Source organism: Meriones unguiculatus, chromosome 9 (genome assembly GCF_030254825.1).
Source record: "Meriones unguiculatus strain TT.TT164.6M chromosome 9, Bangor_MerUng_6.1, whole genome shotgun sequence".
Classification (NCBI taxonomy): Eukaryota; Metazoa; Chordata; class Mammalia; order Rodentia; family Muridae; genus Meriones; species Meriones unguiculatus.
This window is the reverse complement of record NC_083357.1, coordinates 61180351-61206061: the sequence shown is the minus strand read 5'-3', so window position 1 is coordinate 61206061 and position 25711 is coordinate 61180351. Positions and strand designations below refer to the sequence as shown.

The window sequence follows — 25711 nt, the reverse complement described above, 5'->3', positions numbered from 1 at the left end:
GCTGCTTGCTGCCTGCTGTGTACATGCTCTGATTGCTGTGAGCACCCTGTGTTCTGTTTACCGCCCCCCCCGAGCCTCACCCCAGCCCAGAGGCAGGCATCAAGTAGTACAGTAAGAAACCTTACAGAAACCTTCTGAAGACTCCCCAGCCATGGCCCCACCCCCTCTCACCTGCCTTGGGTCCTTTTCCTAGTAATCCGTCTGAGCTACAGCCACTGCTACCTGCTGCCGCTCCTGAGGCAGGGGCTCTTGAAGAGAGCGTGCCCTGGGGATCTGTGCTGGAAGGCACAGGTGGACCCTTTCCCCACCTACCCCCTTGCCCTCTTCTGAACCCCTGCGCCTCAGCTACTTACCCTCTGGTGACTCTGTACCTCACCGGATCCCATCATCAAACCTGGCGTGAGGGACAATGATGCCTCCCACTCAGCCAGGAGATGCTTTCCCCCAAAGGGTCCAGAGCTGGAGGGGAGGTTTCCCGGTTCCTAGCCCCATATTCCTTTCATTAAAAATGCAGGCACAGTCAGGCTTCGGCGATCACGTGGCCCGTATCGCTGACTTGGTTACTCAGACTGAAAGGAGTCCTGGACCAGGCAGCTCTACCCAGGACAGTCTGTCAGCACGGAGCCTGGGCAAGTTTTGTTCCTTGACGTTATTCATCATTTCCGCAAAGACTGTGGTGTAAAGGGAGGCTGCATGGTAGAGCTCTCTGTCAGGTGTCATAGTCATCTGATGCAAAGTCCACTGGAAGGCGTAGTCAGGCTAACTGCAGACTGTGCCATTTTACTCATGGGGCCTGAGCACGGGGGGTTTGAGTACCCACAGGGGTCCCATGCACACCAAGAGACGTCTTTGCTCTAAATCAAAATGGCTGAGGAGGTGACAGTGGGGATGGGTCGCCTCTCCTCTGTTCTCTCCAGCACAGTTCAGGATGTTGTACACCTTCTCTGGCCAGCTGTCCCGGCACCCTGAGACAGGTGGGTGGCAGGGCTGGCATTCCTGTCCTTCAAAGAAAGAATAAATAAAATGGAGCAAAAGTCCTCCGGCTTCTTGAGATCTGATGGAGGAGCTGTGAGAGTCTCCCAGTTTCTGTGATAAGAACCAACAAGGTAAGGAGACACGGGCAAGCAGACTCTTTTAGCTACTTTCCCTCCATACAACCTGGTGACTTCAAGTCACTGCTGTATCTTGCAGATCTCATCACCTCTAAGATACAGTAACTAGCCTCTTCGGGGCCTTTAGAATGCCCATGGCGTCTGAAAAGGGAGGCAACAAGAGCTTGGTCATGTGCAGTCAGTGACAAAAGGTCATCAGGTGTTTCCATATTCCCATAGAATCTGTTTTTTGAGACAGGGTTTCTCTGTGTGGCCTTGGCTTTCCTGTACTTGCTTTGTAGACCAGGCTAACCTTGAACTCACAGAGATCACCTGCCTCTGCCTTCCTGAGTGCTGGGATTACAGGCGTGCCCCACCACACCCAGCTGAATCTGCTCTTTTTTTGTGGGGTCCACAGGAGTGTCTCAGCTTCTTTGTACCGAGAACTAAAGGTGATGTCCAATTTAGGCTGCATGCTAGTGAGTGTAGTAACCATAAGGCTACTTTAAATATTGTAAATCTTTTTGTAAGTGTTTAAGATTCTTAGGTATTACCTCTGTAAATGACACCCAGCTACAATGTCAATAGGTTGAACAATCTAATTATGGGAGAGCAATGGGGTGGCCAAGTAAAAAAAAATGTAAGCTGTGGTGTCAGTTCACTGAAGTTCTGTGTAGCCACGGAGATAATCAACATGAAGACAAGTTATTACCAGTGGGTTGTGTGTCCAGACAATCACAGTCATAGTGCATACTACTGTGTAAGCTGGGAAATGGGACAGGAGATAGCCACACGCAACAACTGTAAGGAAAGTAGTTACAGCAAGTGAGTGATTTCTTTCTCCATTTTCCTTTGGCCTTCCACTTTCCTTTTTCTTTCTCCTGCTGTTTCTTTACTTCCCTCTCCTTCTCCCTTCTTTCTTCTTTTACACAGTCTCACTAGGTAGCCCAGAGAGGCATCAAAATTGTAACCCTCTGTCCTGCTGCCTCAGCATCAATATCCCTGACTACCCAATGGGATGGGTGAAGGATGAACCCTGTCTCAGGCTGTTGCTGTTCGTATTGTTGTTGTTTTGTTTTTTGTTTGTTTGTTTTGTCAAGCACGAAGAAAGCATCTTTTTTCAGAAAAACTAAGTTTAATGACATGGGAAAAGTTTACCATTAGAGAGTACAATCTTTGTCATAAAAGACACATGAAAATATATATCTAGACCAAAAGTTTAAAAAGCAAGATAGGTATGTGTCAAAAAATAACTAATGGTAACTCTAAGTTTTGGATGACAGATAACTTTTTCTTTTCCTCATGATATTATTTTCTTAATTTTTTTCTACAAAAACTAAGTCTATATTTATAATTAAAAGATAGATGACATAGAGACAGGAGTTTGGATGAATAGGTGTGTGTGTATGCCCAGATAAGTGTGCAATAAGTAAGAGAGAAAGGGAGAGAGAAATGGAAAAAAAGAAAGGCAGAATGGATGATAGATAGATAGATAGATAAATAGGTATAGATTGATGATAGATATATAGATGATAGAGAGCTGATAGGTGATATATAGATAAATGATAGATAATAGATGGATATAGACAGGTGATAGATAATAGATGATAGAGAATAGATAGGTGATAAATGGATAGATAAATGATAGATGATAGATAGATAGATAGATAGATAGATAGATAGATAGATAATGTTTGATAAATAAGTATTTGTTACTTTTTGTCAACTAGACACAAACTAGAGTCACCTGGGCGAGGAAGCTTCAATTGAAGAATCGCCTGTGGGTGTTTTCTTGATTAATGATTGATATGGGAGAGCTCAGCTCCCTGTGGGTGGTACCACCCCTGGGTAGGCGGTCCTGAGGTATATAAGAAAGCAAACCAAGCAAGCCATGGGATACAAGCCAATAAGTAGCACTCCTCCATGTCTTCTGCTTCAGTGCTTGCCTCAAGGTCCCTGATGTGATGGACTGTGATGTGGAAGTGTAAGCCAAATAAACCCTTTCTTCCCCAGGCCGTTTTATTGTTTTATCCTAGCAACACAGAAACAAATAGGACAGGATGAGTGCCTCCTTTCTCCTTTCTCCCTCCCCTTTTTACTGGAAAAAAAAAAGCAGAAACACTATTCAAAAAAGAAGGCTCATGTCCCATCGCCAACCTGTCTATAGTGCAACAGGTGCATGCCAAACCACTCAGCCACATAAAGCTAGGGGTACATATCCAGAGGCCTTAGGATTATGGTTTCAAGGAGAATGGTCCTAGAAGGATAGGTCTCTTTCACCACCACACAACCCAACTAGGTTTCTTGAATCTACTCTGGGTCTGGCATTGGACGACACAATCTGGTTGAATCCATTGCTGACCAGTCATTGTAGCCACCAGGGTCCACGGGAGAATAAAAACCTGACCCTTAAACACTGTTCGAAGTATCATGAGATGGGCTATAGTGTGAGGATGTCTAGGAACTGTGCTGGCTAAGCATGGATACGTGGGAAAAGAGAGTGTTTCCGAGTGTTTCTAGAGACCAGCAGATATTCTTGCAGCAAGGTGCACCAGAGGTTGGGAGAAGCTGAGAAACTTTTGGAAAGAAGAGCATCGACTATCAGGGAACTAACATTGGGGCTGGGCAGATATTACAGGCCTGAGGTTTGGGTAGTCATCAGGAGATGCAGTGGTAGGGGGTGTCTCTGAGAGAAAAGAACACAAAAGTGTTTCTCTATCTACAACATTTATGAAAACAATTTGTGAAAATAAAGATTGCCCTGCACAGACATAAGTAAAGTTAGAATATGGAGTTCCTCAGCCACAAGATGAGTCTTCTTTAGTGCTCGGTGTTTAAGAAACAAGAACAGAGATCTTAAGCCAAAGAGTGGCCTGGGAACATCAGCATTCTAGAAAAATACCTTGTCATCGTTGTCATCCCATGAGATATGGTAGCACTCACACGTGGGTACCACGGGCAAGAGGTACAGGCATCTGGGACCCACAGAGACCTCAGTTTCCACACTGTTACACTGAGAGCTGGGCACCCTCCTGCCTGCTTCATGCCATCGCAAGGGCAGGGACAGTGTACCCACTTTGTGGCTACAGCTATGCATTCCCATTTGGCAGTGCCAAGGGGCACATCTTGACCAGATACTGTTAATTCAGAGCTCAGTATAGCCAATGATATATCAGTATATCCCTAAATGCTGTCACCACTGACCAGGCACAATGACAGGCCAGAACAGCACAGCTCTGTGTCGTCTCGGCCAGGCCCCACAACTGTTTTTCTTCTCCTCTGGCCTGAGACAGTCATGGATTGAGGAGCACTTGATTCCATGCCCCAGTGAAGCACAGACAACCACCAAGGAGGACAAAGAAGAAAGATTTCCGCAAGTTCAAGGCTAGTCTGGGCTACATAGTGAGTTCCAAGTCAGTTTGAGCCACAATGTAAGACCACATCTCAAAAAAAAAAAAAACAAAAAAAAAAAAAACAAAAAAAAAACCAAAACCCAAACTGAAAGAGAGCAGTAGTACTAAGCCCTCTGCCACAAATGCTGCCAACAAATGTGTCTCATGGGTGCTGAAGCCAACACCTTAGGATGCTGAGCCCTGCGCCATCTCCCACTCTGTAGCTTAGTGTTCCTGGCTGTGGAACGGGGTGGGAATGGCGAGCCCCACCTGGGGCTGTGGATGAGAAACAGATCAGAAACCTTCTGTAACGCTCCCTTCAAAGAAGACGTGCTACTAAAAGAATGTCTGCAGCTTATAATCAACACAGAAGGACATGCAGAGTGGACCAGGAGGGCCCTCCCACGTCCCACTTCGGGGCCCAGGGGAGCCTGGGAAGGCGCATGCACGGCTGCCTTTGACTTGACTAGGGTGCTCCTTTACAGGAAGAGAGGCCGATGGGAGGTGCAGTACATGGATAGGACAGGGCAGTGATGCTTTTCCAGGAGCGTTTTGGTTGGGGGTGCATCCTGGAATGCTCCAGCTGCCTCAGCCTTTGATTCCAGCTGTGCACCTGCCTCTCCCACAGCTGTCCGGTCCAGAGGGCCACTGAATACTGCTACACTACTCAAGTAGGGGAGATGGCAAGGTGGGCACTTGCCTAAGCTCGGGCAGCGTGTGGCCGCTTCCATTCCACTGCACAGGTGTGGAAAAACTGCTCACGTGGGCAGCGATGGCTCTCTTTTTTCTTCCAGTGTCAACAAAAGCAGCATCATTCTCAACGAGTAGAACTGAAGTTTATGTTTTTTGGCATGAGTCTTAAAAAAATTTAAAACCCTGTACAACGAAAACTCCTTAAAATAAAAAAGTTGATGTAGAAAACAATTTGAACAATATAACAGCTAGCACATAGTACGGACACCTAATATGAAAACTGGTTATTTTTCCCCGCAAAACTATTTCAAAGGATAGAATGGTCAAGGTACAAAAAAACATTTATTTAAATTAAACATTTTTGACAAATCAATATTCATAACTGTCCCATGCATATGTCGTTTACTTTAAAAAAAATGGAACAGAGTAGCTTAACATCTGAGATACTGTTTTACAAGATTATTAATACACATCTGGGACTGGGCACCAGTCAGTCATATCATCAACCATTCACTATTTATCACCAAATGGCATATATAGCAATAACATAAAAATTAAGCATATCATGTAAGTGATTTTATAATAGGACTTCTGGGGAGATCTGTCAACAATACAAAATATAAGGTGGAGATAACAGCAGGATATAAAAACACATTTCATAGAGGCAATAATACACACATGTCCACGGACAAGCAAGCGTCTGTGAGCTCAGTGTTTGGTATGTTCCTTCAAAAGAGGCTTAGGGGATGGAAGTGTCTGGGGTGGAACCTCTTTGGGTGTCACAGTGTGTTTGTTCGGGACAGCCAAAGGAAGGTGAGACAGGGGATCTGTTCTGATGGATCCACTTGAGGAAGAAGAACCAAGCTCCCCTCATGGCCAGGGGAAGAAAGCCTGGGATTTCAAGTGAGGGGCCCTTTGAATTAGGGGCCAGTTTGAAGTGGAGGGAGAGTAAGGGAGAAGAGAGGAAGTCAATCTCCACATCTGTCAATAGGGCTCTGCTACAGCTTTGCTGGAAACATCAGCAGACCCCAACGCGGCTGCTTTGTGGACAGACTTTTTAGGTTCCTAGCTCTTTGGTTCATTCAGCAGGTAGGTGGTGAGACTTAGCTACAGTTAAGAGGAATTTAAATCAGGCTCCACCCCTTGGGGAGGGGGGAGGTGTGCCTGCATGAGGGCATTTCTCTCACACTGTAGTCTCCTGAGATGTACATAGCAACAACAAAAAAATAGATAGTGTATCTAAAGTATGTATTTAAATAAAATTTAAGGCTGGGTATAGTGGCACTCACCTTTAATCCCAGCACTCAGGAGGCAGAGACAGGCTTCCCTTTGAGTTCAAGACCAACCTGGTCTACAAAGTGAATTCCAGGACAGCTAGGGCCACACAGAGAAACCCTGTCTCAGAAAACAAAACAAAACAAAACAAAAACCGCAACAACTTCAAATCCAGTTTTGCTTTCACTGATGCAGTTGAATATACTCATGAATTTCCTGAACCAGGATTCATAAAGATTACATTTAGTTCGTGTACGTGTGCACGTGCGTATGCTCAAGCACACACGCAATGCGGGGGCACGTGTGTTACAGCATGTACAGAGGTCAGAATACAACTTGCAGGAGTCAGCTTTCTTCTTCCACCCTAGAGGTTCCGGGGATAGAACTCAGGTCATCGGGCTTGGCAGCAGGCACCTTTACCCACTGAGCCATCCTACATCGTCTTGCTGGCTCAAAGGTTGAATATTTTTTCTTAACTGGAGAAGTTCTTTTGGAATGTGGATGGGAGTATAAGAAAGCAGAAAACCTGGGACCTTGGGCAGGGCACATGAAGTCTCTGTGAGGCTGCCCGTTACCAGGGGGGGGTGTCATACTTTGCTTGGCCTTGAGAGGGCTGTTACTCAGGCATCCATAGAGCAGGCGCTTGGCTGTCAAGCCAATCCTCGCTTTACAGGAGAGAACAGTTAGGGCTAGGCAAGCCAGAATGGAGTTTTGCCAGTTACAGACTGAACTAAGATGGACCCCAGGCCCAGGGTCCCTCTCATGGGGAGCACCACAGACCAGAAGTGGCTACATCAAAAGCAGGAGCTCCAGTGCATTGGACTTCTCACCATCGTCTACACCGATGGAAGAGTGACTAGGAAGTCCTCCCGCATACAGCCCCTCAAGGCTGTGCTTCCAGCGTGAAGCCAGCAAAACACATTTGAAAGGGCAGAAGGAGCGCCTGATCCTGGTTTTTGACTGAAGGCTCTGGGATAGCAGTTCTGACCTCCTGCCGCCAAGGAACGGTAGCATTACAGTTTCTGCTCTGCTCGGTGCTTCAGAGGAAGGAGAGGACGGCGGGACCGGGCCAGGCTCCATGCCTCTGGCTCTATGACACGCTGTAGCTGTTGTAGTATGTGGCCGTGGCATCAGCCAGGACAGAGATGAGGCTGGTCTCTGTGGGGCCCGTTGGAGTCCCCTGGGAGAGTGGGGCATGGCCACTGAGGGTACCAGCCCCTGCAGCAGAGTCAGGGTGGCCAGGAGTGTTCAAATACTGGTCAAATTCATTACGATCCATGTCCCCCAGAAGTTCCACCTGGCTTAGCTGATCCAGGGTGTCGAAGCCAGGGTGCTCGGGAGGTGGGGACAGCTGGCCCAAGTGGGCCTGGAGGTTGAGGTGGAGAGGGTGGTAGGTGGCAGGGGAGTAGTAGGCCGGAGATGGGGGACAGCCAGGAACAGAGGACATCATAGAGACCCCTGGGGATTGGCCAAGGGCCAAAGAGCCTAGAGGATGGCTGCAGTGGAGGGGACTAGGCGTGAACTCTGGTGAGTAAGGGGGCCCTGGTAGATGGGGGAGGCGATGAGGGTGGCCATGCTCCTCCTGACAGGAGGACGAGAAGAAGGTCTGCTCAGGCTCCAGGGCGTCCAGAGGCGACATCTCTGGGGGTGTGGGCAGCCCGTAGGGATATGTGTCCGCGCTGCCGGGAGCACCAGCCACACCTTCGCGGTAGCAGCCGTGCAGTCCAGGCAGGGCAGCACCGGGGGAGTACTCGCCCCTGTCCTCCTTCTCCCCCAGGGCCCCCCTGCCAACGCCGCCATTTTTCTCAGGCAGCACGTTCTGATCGCGGGAGAGGGAGGTCAGGAGGAAGCCAGGGTCCACGCGCTTGCAGAGGCGCTTGCCTTGTTTCTTCCTGCGGGGCCGGTACTTGTAGTTGGGGTAGTCCTGCATGTGCTGTAGGCGCAGCCGCTCCGCCTCATCCACATAGGGCCTCTTCTGGGACAGCGTCAGCGCCTTCCATGACTTTCCTGACCACACAAACCAGAAAAAAAAAAAAAAAAAGGCACGCTCAGACCCCAAACTGCTGGTTCAGCCTTTGCCCCTGCTTCAGCCTCATGCTTCTTAGCATCTTCTGTGCAACACACCTCTGTCCCTCCTGTCCACCCACCAGACCCTGCTTCTGGCCACAAAGGACACCACCTCTTTTCATCCCAGATTCCCCACACACTGAAGGGGCCGAACCAACCCTTCTTTTCATCTCGTGTGGTTAGCTTCATGGAGAAAGTGCTTAGAAATCATCATCTCACCCAAAACCAAAAGATGGCCCGACCCAGGAAAGTCTCACACAACCCAGTGGTCAGCAACAGGGAAAAACAAAACAAAACAAAACAAAAAACCCTTAAAGACTAATACTGACTGGGGTTCTTCAGATCCTTTTGTGCATTTTAATGAAAGTTCCTTGCCGCGTAGGAAGTGACACCGTGCTGTTTAGTAATGCGTAAATCTCACAGCTCTTACGTGAGGTAACCCAGGCTCAGTCATCAAGAAGTAGATTAAAGGATCTCAGTAAGGCTCACAAGTAACTATTCCTCACCTCTGAAGGACCAAAAGATGCTGCTATGCAACCATATAGGTATGGCCTGAAGGTTAACATTCGCACACGCACGCGCACACACATACCCGTACACTCGTGCACACACTACCACCTTCTCGCTTGGGATTAGGATCCTTTCTCTACAGCAGGATATTGCTCTGCCACAGCTTTCCAAGGAGGCAAACTCCTCAACTTCCCGAGGGTCTCTGTCTTTCTCGCTCTAACGTGTGCTGCGTCCAGCTCGGGGCTCTCTCCTCTAGAAGCATGCTTTCTGTGTAATCTCACTGCTGCTAAAATGCTGCTTCTACTTGAGTTTCCATTCCTAATCCCCCACCTAGATGTTCCTTGGTAAGTGAATGGGCATTTTTGCAGCCCTGCTCCAGAGATATCCAATGATCACCTATAAATTTAGCTCGCTCCCCAATGTACCCTGAAGTTTCAGATCCTCTAGTCAAGAGGACAAGGCGTCTGGCCATGCAAGCCCTGTAAGGAAAAAGGCTCTATCTTCCCACTGGGCACAGCCCACATGTGGCTAAGCACAGGGTCATGTACGCCCTGCTCTTGCCCCCGCTGTCCTCTGTCTCTGTCCTAGCCCGCACTGGCTGGCTCCGTGGGTCAGATAAGAGACCCTGAGGGCTCAAAGGCAGAATTGACCACTATTTGCAAATATTATAGTTAGCTGTCATTTGGAAGTATGGCTTGAAGAGTGTTCGCAGCACCCGATACAGAGATGACACTGGTTCTCAGCCTCTGGCTGAGGCCAGAAATCTCTTGCAAGAGGTCCAGGATCCAGATATACCCTGTGTACTTACTATCCATGGTCTGAAATGTACAGTGTGGCTCTAGTTTCCAAAAGTACCCGGATGCCATAGTGTTAATAAAACATGGTTTCTGTTTTAAATCCTAACAGTTGTCTAATGTGTGATACTTTCTCATTCATGATGAACTAGACGGAATTCACATAATGTGTTGGAGACGTACTAAAACATTTCACTTTCACCTGTGCTAAAAATCCTCCATCAGGGTTTTAAGATTAAAGTTTGGGAAGCTTGCAGTGGAAAAAGCTTGGAGTCTCCCATCCAGGCCTCTGCTCTCATAGGACAGAGAGGGAAGAAAGCAGGCCGGAAGAGAGACCACAGGGGAGGCTGCTCCCCCCCTCCCAGTTTATCAGGCACAGTGGTCTCTGTTTTAACAAGCAGCAGATACCTGCTGTGTTCCCACCACTGTCCCTCTCACTGCGTTCCCCTCACCCATTCTGAGTTGTGCTGCCAAAGGGGAAAGACCATCTTCTCTGCAGGATGAACGACACACTCTTAGAGCCTAGGCATGTGTTCCAGATAGAATTTGCCCACACGAAGGTTTCCTACATCTCTGTCCCTGTCCTAACCCCCAAAACAGGCAAGTGGGGTTCTCCTGCAGGCTCCCTGTCCTTCTTTCTCCTCCCACCAGGGCCTGCAACAGAAACCTGGTCAAAAGTAGGAATTCTGTCCTCAGCTGCGCCTGAACAACAGAGTGATGGGGGGGGGGGGGAGAGAGAAAACAGGTATTCACAAAAAAGAGTTTGCATTTCTTTAAAGAGGAAAAACTTAAAGGCTCAAGAAAACAATATAATAAGCTTTCAGGTCAAAGAAAAAATACTGTTGCAGGTATCAGTCTAATTCTTGTTATGCTAATAGAGTACAAAATAGACAGGTTTATTATTTTGTTCAGAGGAAGGAGTCCCGAAGTCCATGCTCACCACACACGCTGGGCACAGCTGGGCACAAGGCTGGACAAGAGGTGTTTGGAACCTCACAACTCTCACCAACTGCTTTTGGGACTCCCAGAAAAGCAGAGGGCTGGGCCTACTCTTTAGGCCCAGGCCTATTGGCAGCAGAAAGTCAGCCCTTGCTCTGGGACTCTGAAAGAGGAAAGAGCCCAGGCTCCTACGGAAAAGGGAAGGGCTTCCACCCCAGCGGGGTGGGGTCCAGTGGCCTGCCTGCAGGACTCTCCTGGCAGGCCTGGTGTCCTCTACAAACACAAAATGCTTTGAAGGGCTTTCATTGGTTAAAATAAATCAAAACCACGTTGAAGGGTAAAGAGTTTTGAGGTAAGGTGAGGTTGAAGTTTGTCTGGCTTCAAGACCAGTGAGGCGGTGAAGCGGGTAAAGGCATTTGCCACCAAGCCTGAAGAGGTGAATGTTCGGTCGATCCCTGGAACCCACATGGTGGAGAGAACCTGCTCCCCACCTGCAAGCTATCTTCTGAACCGGGCACACTCACCATGGCAAGCAGGCACAGACATACAGACACTAACACAGACACATTTAATATATATGTATATACACTCATGGATGCCCGCTCAGCCCACCTACCCCACCCACCCTGCTCCGGGCACTGCAGAGAAAAGAAAATACAACCCAAACTCGGGTTTCCTAGGACCAGTCTAGCGTTTTCACCTCCGTTTCCCTGGCCCGTCTGATCTCAGTCTGGATTATCTGCTGACAGCACCATAGAAAGTAAGACACACAGACCGGCTCTGGCTGCGCGAAGGATCTTTTCAAGCTATCTACATTTCTGGGATAAGTAGGTAAGCGAATCGGGTCTGTTTGGGTGGACATCTTTTGCTGCTGATTTAGATTTTCTGTTTGTTTGTTTTTGTTTTTTGTCTGTTAAATAATTAAAAACAGGGGTTGGTGAGGCCTCAATTGATTTATATTCGTTTTCGTCTTATCCGTGACAATCTCTCTCTCTCTGATCATCCCCCAGTCTTACAACGTGGGGAAATGCCGGGGTCTCTCTCCTCAGTTTTCCAGCAACCTGCGGTTCCACCAAGGCTGACCGGTATCTGCCGGTCTGAGTCCCTGAGCCAGCCAGAGTTCCTCAGGACCAGGATGCGCCCGCCCCTGGAGCCCGGGTCTCTGTTCCGCGTCCCCCAGAAGGGGCCAGTTCGGAAGCCCACGCTGGACTGCTCGGGCCCTGTGGTGTCCGCGCTCACCCCTCCCTCCCACACCCACCCGAACGGCGCCGTCACCCGCGCGGTCCCCGCACCAGCTTCGAGCCCCGCACACTCACCCAGCATCTTGCTGAGCTCCGCGTTGTGCAAATCCGGGTTCTGCACCGCGAGGCGTTTTCTTTCATCCTTGGCCCACACCATGAAGGCATTCATGGGCCGCCGGATCCGGCTCTCCGAGCCCTTGTCCCCCGAAGGCCGGGGGACGGCGGGCAGCGACAGCCCATCCGACAGCTCGGCTTCCAGGGCGGGACACTCCAGTCCCTCAGTCCACGGGTAGGCTCCCAGCAGCGAGGCCATGGCCGAACGCAGGTCGCTTGGCTTCGCCTCGTGGGGCCCGGCGCTGACCTGGCCCTCGCTCGGGTCGCGACGTCCAACTTGGCCGGGAGCCTCGGGCCAGGGCCCTTATTTATCAGCTTCGGGCCAGCTAATGACTCTCAGGGGCGGCACGGCCCCTCCCGACTGCCCCGCCGTGGCGTCCCCGCTGCGACCTGCCGGCAGGGGAGGGAGGGGCCGGGCCTGTCCCCGTGCCCGCCCCCGTCCGCCCCTCCGCCTCCAGAGCCTGTCCTGGATCCGCGCCCCGGCGCAGGTGCGGCAGGGCCCGGAGGAGCGCGCCCATGGCGCGGGGGTCGGGTCCAGCCCCCCACCCCGTCCTGCTGTTGGGGGGACCCCCCCACCCTGGGAAAAGACTCCACCAAAGCTCCCGGAAAGGAAAAGGGAACAACTGAAGTCAAACAGCTTTCGCTGGGATGCTCGGGGAGGAGAGACTAACCACAATTGTCCCCAGATAGGGCAATAGGACAGGACACACCCAGGCTTGGGTCATCTCGTCCCAACCAACGTGGGCAGCCCCCAGGGGTGGTCCGGGGAGCCACCCGGACTTCGGGCTCTGCGCAGCGCTCTCCCCTGGGGCTCTGGAGAGAGACCCAGCTTTCCCCTCCCTGCCTTCGCCCCCACCCGGCTCCGTTGGCCGCTGCCTCCCTGCCGTCCGACTCTGTAACGCCCTTGCGGGTGGCTCTTTCGTGGAATTCTTTTCAGGTGCTTTCTCCCACTCCAGGGGAGGCGCTTTTACGGTTCTATGTCTCCTACCTCCCCCCACACCCCCGAGGACTTCCTCGCAATGGCACCTCCTCGCTTTCTCCGCATCCTAGTACTCCAGGCTCAACGGGCCGCGGTCTAGGAACTTGAGACCATGATGCGCACCGCGGCCGCTTCGGCTGTTACACCAGCGCCCTCACACAGTAGGCGCTCAAGAACTGCAGGAGGAATGAACGAGTGAGTGAATGAATGAATGAGCGAGCGAGCGAGCGAGCGAGCCAATACTGCTGAGACACACCTCGCAGTAGGAGCCACAGCAGGCGGGACTAGATCCAGGAATTCACTCGACCCACAAATATTTATGGCACGTCACCCCACGTGGAGGCTCCGCAGAGGCGACCTTCGAAAGAGGCAGAGTCTGAGCGCACCGCGGGGTGGGGGTGGGGCGGGGTCGGGTGATGGAGCCTGTCCTGAGTTACTGAGTGCGCCGCAGCCGGCCCCAGCATCTCCCAAGACCTTTCCTAATGCTCAGGCCAGGCTGATAAGGCTGACCTCACAGGCGGCGAGGAGGCCCATGCAGTGAGCTCCGGCTGCGGAATCTCGGAGGGAGGGATCGCTCCAGTCTGAGGTCCCAGCGCGCGGCCACTAAGTTCACAGCCGGCCTCGCTGGCAACGTGCGCGCCGAGTCCCCTCTCCGAGTTCAAGACCCGGTGTGACCCTCCGGGAGCCCCAGATAGCACTCAGCAGGGCCCGTGCTTTTGGCATAAAGTAGACTGGCGTTTCCGATCTACCCCGGCCAGGGTCCAGCAGCACCGCCCTAAGGCTGGTGGCCCTTAAGGTTGCACTCGCTCGCTGGCTCGCTACTGGGCAAAGCTAGCACAGCTACCGGCCAAGGGTGGTGCAGTGGGTCCTGGCCTGGGAGGGGGCGTCCTGGGGAGCGGGAAACCAACACCAAACTGGAAGGTTTGCCCTGAGTGTATCCACCGTGGACGCGGGAGTCCCCGTGGGGATGGGGGAGCCAGGCCATGCGCAGCGTTGCATCTCGCTGGCAGGAGCGCGCGCCTAAGGGTCAGAGGGCTTTTCCTTGAAAGGAAGGGGTTTTTTTTGGAGGAAAGGGGACAGAACGACAGAGGATCACTCAGGCCCGCTATTTCCGACCCTGCCTCAGCTCTAGGGTCGGGGCTTCAGAGGGGCGAACGCTGTGTACCCGCTCTTCTCGGCGGCGTGGGGAACCTCCTGCTTAAAGGCCCTAGTGCTTGAGCTTTCCCTAAGCGGTCGGTCCCGTGAGGAGCGCACCCAGGGTCCGCACGAGGTGCCAGGTTGTGAGGATTCTGGGTTCGCACGGCGCAGGCTGAGCTTTCAGGGAAAGCTGAAGATGCTTGGCAAAGCCGGGACAAAGAGCCGGGGCTGGGCTCGGAGAACACAGGCTGGGAACCTGGCTTCCAAGCGCTTAGTTTTACTTGTAGTTTTGAGTCCTGAGCCAAGCGATGGCGCTGCCGTCGCCGGCCAGCTCCGGACCCGCAGCTTGGGAGTCATCTGCAGGCTGGGATCCGGGCTCACTTCCCTTGCTTCATCTTTGCACGGATGCTTCTTTTTCCACCTGGGAGCACGCTCTGCGACCCGTGTGTGTTGGCAGCGGGGGGAGGGGCGGAACGCAGGGTAGGGGGCGGCGCCAAAGGACACAGAGTCGCTGCGGTGACCCCGTGGGTCTCTGCGAAAGAAAAGTCAGACCTCCAAAGTTCCGGGTCAGTCCTGCAGAGTCTAAAGGCCGCTGAGCTACAGCAGCTACAGCGTCCCGGAGCCCCACCCTGCCCTAGGCATCCGGATGCCCGCTTTTGCCAGTGCTGGCCCAGGGCTGTGTCCGTGTGTTGTTTCCGGGGCTGGTCACTCCAGACTCCTGCAAAAGCTACAAGTACCCTTCCGCAGGCTGTGCAGCGGGGTCAGGCACGGGGGTTGCAGCTGGTCATGTGGATGCATAAACCAAAAGTGGCAAGGGATCCCGGGCTCGCAGGATAGCAAAGTCGCATAGGCAGGTACCTGAGAGGTGACCTGTCACGCTGGACAGGGGTGTGGATCGTGCCGCAATTTCATCTAATCAAAACCAGGGCCAACTCACACAGGCTACCCGTAATAACCCCCCTCACCCCGTCTCTGCTCACCTCTTAAGTGACTTCTAGTTTTCACTTTCCCCCTCCTTCCTTCCCTAGCTCCCCTCTTTCCCCGTCTTTCCTTTTCCCTCCATCCCTCTTCCTTTTTAGTCCTGTAGTTCTCTAAACCCGGGTTTTCAGGAGGACACGGCACAGAATCTGAAACAGAAACCCTCAAATCCAAGATTCCATCCTGGATTTCTCCATCTGTGAAATGAAGACGGAACCAGAACGGGGTTGCTTGTACACATCAGCGAACTGTGAAACAATAGGAAAGTGGCCGGTGAAAATCTAGAAGGTTTAAGAGGTCAGGACTTCAAAATGCTCCCCTCAAGGAGGTTTTTCCAAGGCGGGGGTGGGTAGAGGTTGTGCTGAGGAGAGAGAGATGGACAAGGAGAAGGACTGGAGCTGGCTTGCAGGTTCCCACTATAACCAAGGCAGCAGTCCCAGCAGCAGATGCTGACGAAGCAGGGCAGTTGCCTCGGACTTCAGCAGGGACAGACAGGTCTCCTTCACATGCTGGCAGCTGCACCTGCTGTCACTTAGAGCAAACGGTTTTTGTTGCTGTTTGTCCCTTGGTCTGGGTTGAAGGTGCAAATTACTCCTCACCATCTTCATTCCCACTGATCTGTTTTTGATGGACAGTTCACAAGCTGGTTGCTACTGGCTTGCTCCAGTCTGCTTCCATACCACTTCCGTGACGTCCACAGTAAGCTTAGCACGGGGCCATTTCCAGATGAGGGAGGCCAGGCTGTGTCTACAAGTGATGGGGCAGAGACCCCCATCTGGCATCTCTTGCTGTCACACCTTAGAGTGGTTCTCAAATGGTCAAGGGAAGGGCACTTCACCAACCTGTCAGACTCTCCTTGCCACTTCCCCTTAGCTCTGTCAACCTCAGGAAGTTTCAGCGGAACTTTTTTCACAGTCACACCTAAAGATCAAAAGTTGTCCCGGACACTGAAATCAAATGACCAAGAGCAGCCCTACCTACTCACAGACCATCTCTGGAGATTTCTATTATTTTCTTTCCCCTTTATCATTCTGCCTTCCTCCTTTCTTTTCTCTCCCCCCCCCCCGTGCCTCTTTCCTCCTTCCCCCATACTTTTCCCCATTCCCCTCAATGGATTCCTCACCAGTAACTGGTCCGGAGTTAACCTCCATTTCTCTATGATTCACTGCTCTAATGAGTTCCTCTTTTCAACCCACAAAAATCTTTTCAAAGTGGCTAATGATAAACCCATTAAGAATCCTAATTTAGAATAACTTTTGAGATGAAAACTAACAGGTAGGATCTGAGATGTCCCTGGAGGCTGGAGCAAACAGAGCACAAGGTTACAGCATCTCGCAGGAGACAGATTCAAAAGTCCATTTCTCTATGGAAATGAAGTGTTCCTGGGGTGGCTAACCTGGAACCCCGATGACTGCAGACTCTTCTGGACCAGTGGCTGGGAGAGGATCAGGAGAGGCCCAGACAGGAACATGTTTTCTATCTCACTTGCTTTCCTCCTCTCTGAACTGGTGTTAGTTCTGTCTGAAGGAGCATGATGCCACAGTGCTTCTTGGAAATGCTTCACTTAATTGGTTACACCTAAACTCTTCAGTTCTGATAAAGGAATTAACAATTCAGCCAGGCGTGGTGTAGCATTCATTAATTCTAGCATTCCAAAGGCAGGGGCAGGAGGATCAAGAATTCAGCGACATGGTGAGTTCAAGATTAGCGTGGTTACATGAAACTGTGGGGAGATGGAGAGCAGGAGTGTGCCAGAGAGGGAGAGAGAGAGAGAGAGAGAGAGAGAGAGAGAGAGAGAGAGAGGAGAGACAGAGAGAGAGAGTGAGAGAGCAAGAGAGAGGGGGAAGGGAGAAAAATGGGAGGGGAGAGAGGGAGGGAGAGAGCGAGAGAGCATTCAACATCCTGTAAGAATGGCTGGATCGAGGAAATACATTTCTTTCTCTTTATTCTGTTCAAAATGCCTAGAAAGAGTGAAAGTGAGTAAAAGCTGTAGTAATAACACATGGAAGGTACGTGTTTGCTTAGGTACACACATCTGAGTTCTGGGTGAGGAGTGTCAGGCTGATGATGACATGGTGGCGAGACAGCCTGATTGATAGAGATCTAATCTCAGAACTTTGTCACCAGCCAGCAATTCCAGTGTGAGTGGGCCGAGGACGCTTCTTGTTTGTTTAGCATACGGGCTTGCCTTAGTGGGAGGATTCAAAATTGCTATCATTTTCTGTTCTGTTTCTTATTGTGGTATATCACATCTGCAGAAAAGTAGGGTGAATACTGGTTGTTTCACATGATGATCACACCTCATAGCGCTCAGATTAGGAAATTCCCAATCCTGCTGTTTTTAGTTGCCTGCCCAGCTCCGCATTGTAAAATTGCAAGTTTTCACAAAAAATGAGGGTCTTTTCATTCTGTTGCCAGCAAGCAAGCCTGACAACCTGGGCTTGGTTTCTGGAGCCCGTATGGTGAAAGAAGAGAACCGACTCCAGTGGTTTGTGCACACACACATACATATACAAATACACACATTAAGACATACACACACATACACAAATACACACATGCACACACACAGACACACACATATACACATATACACACACAAATACATAGACACACATACACACACATATACACTATGACATACAAGCACACATGTATACACATACACACATACATACACACAGGCAAACACATACATATACCCGCATACACATGCACACACAAACACCCACACTCGTACCCACACGTATACACAGAGAAACACACAGGCGCACACAAATAATAAATGAAGTCTACAATTCATTAAAAATACAGTGCTTAATAAAACATTTTCGCTAGAGTAAAGCCAGCAGGATCCGGAGCACACTGCACTGGAGAAGTCAGCTTGTTCCTCTTAGTTCCCAGGGTGAGGGGGACATTATGCCAGGAAGAGCCCAAGGGAGGCCCTTGGTTATACAAGAGGCAAAGGCAGAATGAGCTAGCTGTGAGCAAGAGACTCCACCACCAGCGAAGGAGGGAACAGGTTGGGGGAAGAAGGCTCTAGGGCTGGCTAAGAGAAAAGCTGTTAGCAGACTGGGAATGAGAAGCAGTCCCTCGCTCTGTGGCACCCGAGGTAAGTGGAGAGTGACCTGGAGTGCCCACAGAGGAGGCGATTGAGGTGGAGCTCGGAAATGGTTTGCCTATGAGAGGTATGTCCCAGGCGGGATGTCTGTTATCTCTGGAAATGACCTACATGCGGAGGAGGGTCATTGCTCCGGATCTGGAAAGCCCTAAAACTCAAAGCATCTGTATACAGAAAAGGGAGAGTGTAATTAAGATGAACCCAGCTTGCACGCTCTAGGGCCTAAAAGCACAATTTGCATACGGTGGGCACTGTGGAAGGAGGGTGGGAGGAAACAGTGAACAATGGAGGGGCCAGTGGATAACAAGACGGTTCCCTCAGTGGCCTTGCTTCTCACCGCTCTTCATCTACCCAGAGCAAATGAAGGCGTTTCTGGAACACTGTTTCTGCCATACTTACCTGGGTGCAGGATTGCTCTGCAGCTCTTGGGTCTATATTCAGAAAGCTGGCTTCTTGGTAGTCTTCGACGATGCTTTACAGACCACACTGTGGGAAATGTGTCCCTGGTCCAACGTCTGCCTAGAACAACTGCCTAAATTGGTCCTGGAACCTTTTGCTCCACAATCCTGCTGGGTCCAGCAGGGGCTTTGGAAGGGCCGCGCTCCCACTGTTGACATCTGAGCACAGTGGAACAGTGCAGCAATGGTGCCTGTGGAAGCTTCCTTGCCCACATGTCTGGCACCCAGTGTTTGCTCTGGGGCCTGCTAGGCTGCCACTGCTGACTGGGGTGTCTGTGTGTAGATTCTCCTCATGCTGTCCCTTTCCTTTCTGCATGGCTTCAGAGTAGACGGGACCTACTGCATATCTGCTCTGCACCCTGGAGTGAGCCACACATAGGGCACGAACAATGTGACCGAAGATTATAGACACTATGGCTCTTCAGCGGCAGAAGTAAGAACTCTGAAGACCGACAGGCCGTGAGGCAGTGGAGTGACACCTGACCCCAGGGTGATAGCAATGGAGGGTGCCTGCCAATCAACATCTGCTTTCCACACCCATTTAACAGCAATGCTTCTCAGCGCTGCACCTTTAAAGGGGCTTCAAAGGAGAACAGTAATTCCAGTTAGGTAGAGGATATGAGGTATAACACGTGCTCAGAGCCAGAAAGCAACCAGAAGGGGCAGGGTGGGCATTAAAGCAAAGCTGCATTTGGAAATGAGCTTAAGGAGCCATAGGTCTGTATTTGGAACTGAATTTTACAAGGTTTCCTTTGAGGGGGCTCTTGGGTGCAATTTGAGAAGAACTTAAAGGCAGGAATTAAAAATGCCTCCTCAGGAAGACAATGCAGCCACTCCTGATGAGACCTGATAGACTAGGATCAGAAGGAAGGGGAGGAGGACCCCTCCTATCAGTGGACTGGGGGAGGAGCATGGGTGGAAAAGGAGGAGGGAGGGTGGGATTGGGAGGGGAGGAGAGAGGGAGCTACAGGGGTGATGCAAAGTGAATAAACTGTAATTATTAAAAATTTAAAGAAAAAAAGCTAAAAAAGAAAAATGAATGGCTCCTTGGCCCTTCTTCAGCTGTCTCTGGACTGGGGTCACCCTGCTCACCTGACCTGGGATCCACTAAGTATAAGGTTTAAGCACAGGCCACAGTTTTATTTTTGCATGGGAATAGGCTATTCAGGTGCATATATATCCCAGCCCACCTCCAAACACCTTTTGAAGTAAGCAGGGAAGGTCTGCTATTACCACAGATTCGGTAGCTGATGACGAGGCTGCTGGAGAGAAGGGACAGCAAATGGCTGAATGGGGACGAGGCTCAGTCTGAGGCCCTCTCCCAAGTGTCTGGTCATGGTCCAGCTCCCCACGGAATGCAGGGCTGAATGCAGTGAGGCTGGATCTCCTCAAACAATATCCACTCTAATACCTGAATCCCCCTTCCGCCCATGATGGAGATTTAGCTATCCTCCTGCCTCACATGCCTGCAAGGCCGGGGAAGAAATGATGGAACCAAAGTGTCCAGAGAATTGTGCAACAGAGCACAGGAGGCTGAAAGGGACACACCTGTGGGGGAGCCCTGTGTGCTACCGACGTCCCCAGCTGCAGCTAGCGGGGCCTGGAAACCCGTAGGGAACAGGGGCCTCCGTGAGCTGAGGGAAGGCTCCCAGCTCCCGGAGGACAAAGTCGAAAAGGAGGCTGACCAGAGGCGGGTGTGTGTGTGTGTCTGAAGTTCTTCTGGAGTACTGGCTGAACACCAATGCACACACGTGTGTGTGTTTGTGTGTGTGTGTGTGTGTGTGTGTGTGTGTGTGTGTCTGCATGAATCCTGTGGAGAGAGCACTGGAGAAGGCAGAAGGAGGATAGTCGTTGGTCTCCTGAACTGTCAGAGAGACAGAAAGATTCTGTTCTCACCAGCCAGACTAGAAAGGCCTCCTAAGACATGCAAGTAGCCTGAGGGATAAAAACAGGAACATACAACCTATAGTCAGGAAAAACATCAATCAACAGAAACAACCAGAAATGACAGGCATGATGAGACTGATAACACTACTGGAGCCCTTTAAAACGCGCTCCAGGAGGAAAGTGAGAAAGTGACGAGAGAAGAGAAAATCTTTTCTAAAGACCCAAACCAAAGCCTGGAAACTGCAAAAGACGGCGTGCGGGATACAAAAACACACGGTACAGGAACAGGGGTTGGCTGGACACCACAGGAAGATGTGATAGCAAATAGGGCGTGCGCCAACCTGAACGCTCCTTAGGGAGAAGCAGAGAGAAAACGAGACGCAAACAAGAGCGGTGACCCGTGAGGCCACGCCACTTAAAAGCAGCCAGAGCCCCGGAAGAAAGAGGGGCTAGAAAACAGGCTTGGAGGAATAATGGCTGGAGACTTTCCAAATTTAACAGAAGCTGTAAGTGCACCGTTTCAAATGGCCGAGGTCCCCCAACCAGGGGAAATGCAAAGAAACCACAGTGGGCATATCTAGCCAGGTTTCTGATAATAATTGTTTTCAATGTTAATTAATTCTGTTTTTTGTGTGTGTGTGTGTAGGTAGGGGTAGGCAATGCGCATTGCTGTGCATGTGTGGAGGCCTGAGGAGGACATTGGGTGTCCTGCTCTATTACTCTCCACCTTATTCCCTTGAGGCAGGGTCTCTCGTTAAACCTGGAGTGAGGCCATTGCCCCACCTGTCCTCCTGTCTCCAACCCCCACAGTGCTGGGGTTACAGGCTCAGGTGTGTTGTTATTCTTCACTTTTTAAGTGGTTGCTGAGAATTTGAACTCAGGTCCTCATGCTTGTCCTTATGCATGCAGAGGCTCTTTCTTAACTGCCAAACATTCTCCTTGGCTGTCAGTATCTGAAAATCTTTAGAAGCACCTAGAAGCCCCATGGCAGAGGATGTCCCACAGCAAAGCTGCATGTACAGTGGTGAGTGGCAGATTCAGAGGAGGCCAGACATATGGGGTGGCCTCTTCTCCCACCAGCTCTTTCTTCTAGTAACTAAGCCAGGCCCCTGAGACCTAACCCCCTTCCATGAGAGAAGTATCAATCAGTCCCTCATCCCATGATCTAATTGTTTCCTACCACTTCTCCACGCCTTTACTAAAGGCCAAGCTTCCAGTATATGAATTTTTGGGAGACATGACATAGCCGATCCACAGCACCCAGAAAAACCATCTTTTAAAATGAAGGCAAGCAGAAGACTTTTCAACATACGGACGTCAAGTGGACTTCTCTGGGCAGGCAAGCACTGCGTTAAATAATGAAGGAGGTCGGTCTTTCAGCAAATGGACTGCAGTGCCACACAGACATCTGGGTCAACATAAAAGAATGATAATGTAATTTATAGGCAAACATAAAATAGCATTGAAAGATAATTGTTTGAAATAAACCCAACTTCCTATAGAACTGAAAACATATAAGTAAAATGGTTATGTTGTTATAACTCTAATATATAGTTATATATAACTATTGTTAGCACAAAGACCAAGAAGAGGGAAAGGAAAGCATGCTATTGCAAGGCTCTTGAATATGTATCTACATACATATATATATATATACACACACATGTATATATATAATGTTATGTATATGTAATGTAGAACTTTAGTTCATGGAAAACCATGATAAGAGAAGTAGACTGCAAACTATCGCAACTACTTAAAAAAAAATAAGAGGCAATTAATGTATACAAAACTGAATAATAAAAAGTAATGATTCTAATTTATCCAACACAGGAAAATAAAACTAGAAACATGTAAGCAAGCAAACAACAGAAAACCAAAAGTGCTGGTGAGAGGGCTCAGCAGATAAAAAGCATCTGCCATGAAAGCCTGACTACCTGAATTCAGTCCCCAGACCCATTTGGAAGGAGAGTCACTGACTCTTCAAAGATACCCTGTGAACACCACATATACTCTGTGGCATGCATGTACCTGCACTTTCATACACATATAGCACAGAGAGAGACAGACAGACAGACAGACAGACATACTCTTAATTTAAAGACCAGAGCAGGTTGCATAAGTCAAAAACAGTAAGATGTTAGATTAACATACAGCCATACTCATAATCACACAAAATATTATGTGCAAAAAAAGTACAATCTAACTAGAATAGTCTCATAGAAAAAGTCTTAAAAGAAAAGCTTTGGATTAAATGAAAAGAATGGGAGTTCTCTGTAATCCCAGAACTCAGGGAAGCAGAGGCAGGTGGATCTCTGTGAGTTCAAGGCCAGCCTGGTCTACAAAACAAGACCAGGACAGCAAAGGCTACACAGAGAAACCGTGAAGTCCACAGAGGAAGACAATGCAACCAGTCCTGATGAGACCTGATAGGCAAGGGTCACTGATGGAAGGGGAGGAGGACCTCCCCTATCAGTGGACTGGGGGAAAGGCAAGGGAGAAGAAGAGGGAGGGAGGATAGGAGTGGGAGGGGCCTAGGGAGGGGGCCACAGCTGGGATATAAAGTAAGTAAACTGTAATTAATAATAAAAAAATTAATTAAGAAAGAAAAAACAAAAACAAAACAAACAGACAAACAAACAAAAAAGAATGGGAGTTCTGGCTCAGGCTGGCCTGCAATAAAACAAGGAAACATTTAAAAAGATAGGGAAGGCAGCAGAGTCAAACCGGTAGGGCAAAGGCACTGGAATTGTAAGAGCAGGGAATTAAAATGACTATCATTATAATGCTAAGAAAATACAGCATTTAATATCAGATAATAATGTTAGCAGAAAATGGTATTTCTAAGAAAAAAGTTGGAAATTAAAAACATAGATGAATATTCAACAACAGAAGACTAGGTATGATTAAGTCAGTCATCTCGTAAGTGTGTCATAGACATTTCCTAAACTATAGAAAAAGGGAAATGGATCAGAATATCCAGGACTGTGGGGACAACAAAAGGTGAGGCACACGTAACCTGGGGAAAGTGAAAGGTGAGATACACGTAGGGGAACAGCAGAGGAAAGGAGGGGGGAATGTTGAAAGCAATGATGTGTGATAACTTTCCAAGCCAAACCCAGAACATATCGGCTAAACAGAGTAAAACAGCAACAAACTGCAGAAAACCAAACACAAGTTAAATATCATGGACCAAGCAGAGGAACAACTATTTCACCAAGAAGGAACAGAGTAGGTACCCATGGTTTCTCTAGAATCTACAATAGCAAGGAGACAGCAGAAGGGAATATTTTAGTGTTGAAAGAAAACACATACACACAAAACGAAAATCAAATGAGCACCTCCAATCCAAAATCTAACCAAACAACAACAAAACCCACAATTCTGTTTCAAGCAGGGTCTGCAGAGACCCAGGCTCAGTGGTCAAAAGTGATTGCTGCTCATGCAGACTTCCCCGTGCTCACAGCCTGCAGCTCACAACCACCGACTATGTCTCCAGCGCCAGATCCTAATGCCCTCTTCTGATGTCCCGGGACACCAGCACACACACGTGCATGTGTGTGAAAACAAACAGGCATGTGAATGCACATGCATGCACGTATGCACACACACACACACACACACACACACACACACACACAAATCTTTATTTAAAAATGTTGGTCAAAGAGAAGAAAAATTCTGTAGGTCAGCAACTAGGGGGGAAAAGACAAAATAATTTTTGTGTATAACCTGGAGTAAGTAAACCCAGGGATTTGTGTGTATAGGCAAGTGTGCTAAATACAGTACCACGGAGCTAAGGCTCTAGCCCAAAATGATTAATTGTTTTTCAGTATTTTTTTCAAAAGGCAAACAGCAATGCATTCAGGTAAGTAACATGAGGTAAGTAACTAACAGTTAAGTAAAACGAGGGACAGTGAGGTAAGAGACACGAGAGAGAAATCGGGGCATGGCTGTACTATCAACTGTGTTGTACAGGGTTATTTGAAAGCAGGCTTGAATTAGTTGTAAAACATATATCGTAAATCCTAGGGTGACTACTAGAAAAACAAGTAAAGATCTGATATGCTAATAGCCTGCTAAGAAAAGAGGAAAACGAAATTTAAAAAGAATGCTCAGTGAAACTTTATGGTAGACAAAGAATGGAAACAAAGAAAAAAAGAGAATGAGAGAAATGGCATCAGGCACAGCAGGCATACATAACTCAGCTATACAATGAATGTGTCCAAGGTCGGTGTTTTCAGTAGTCGTTGAACTAGAGGCTGTCAATACGGACTAAAAAGCCGAAGCCTAATGATATATTCCAGGCCAGAGACATAGAAAATATTTTCAATAGAATCACAGAAAATTTCACAAGTCTAGGGGAAAGAGGCCCATTGGTGTATAAGATGTATACAGAACACCCAATAGTTCCCTTAATAGAGTTGTCTTTCAAATCTCATATAAAATTTAAAAGGTGGGGCTGCAAAGAAAGCTACGGTCATGCTTTCTAAAAACTTATATAATGTGTATGAGTGTTTGCCTGCTTGTGTGCATGTGTACACGTGTGCCACAGTGTTCCTGGAGGGAAGGACAGATAGTTGCATCCTCCCCTCCCCTGGAACTGGAGTTGCAATTGGTTGTTAGCTAACATGTAGGTACTGGGGTGCTGAGAACCTGTTCTCTGCAAAAGGAGCAAGATCTCTTAACCATTGAACTTTCTCTCCAGCTCCCTTTGCCTACATTTCAGGACCTAGGGGACAGTTGGGAGGCTCTAGAACATAGAAGGCATGGTGACAACTTCGGAACCATATATACATGGGCTCCTGTCCTGGCCTAAATACTTGCTAGCTGAATGATCTTGGGAAACTGTCAATCAAGCAGAATCAGAGTGACCACAGCCACCTCTGGGTGCCATGAGGATCAATTAGAACATCCTTACAAAGCATCGAGTCAATAAAGGGTGGTGATGAGACAGGTCAGTGGTCCTTCCCTAACTGTGGTGCGGAAGGCAGAACTGAAGTCCTTGAGACTCTCAATGCACACTTCATAGTAT

The 25711-nt window shown here is 49.3% G+C and overlaps 1 protein-coding gene across 1 annotated transcript; it reads right to left on the bottom strand.

The window, feature by feature from the left end:
• Positions 1-5499: 5499 nt before the first annotated feature.
• Sox7 (SRY-box transcription factor 7) lies at positions 5500-12462 on the bottom strand. The gene is made up of 2 exons (XM_021645603.2): positions 12078-12462; positions 5500-8458 (listed from the first exon to the last, which is right to left on the bottom strand). The coding sequence occupies exons 1-2, from the start codon at positions 12313-12315 to the stop codon at positions 7542-7544; spliced, it is 1155 nt and encodes a 384-aa protein (XP_021501278.2). The 5' UTR covers positions 12316-12462; the 3' UTR covers positions 5500-7541.
• Between the last annotated feature and the right edge of the window lie 13249 nt (positions 12463-25711).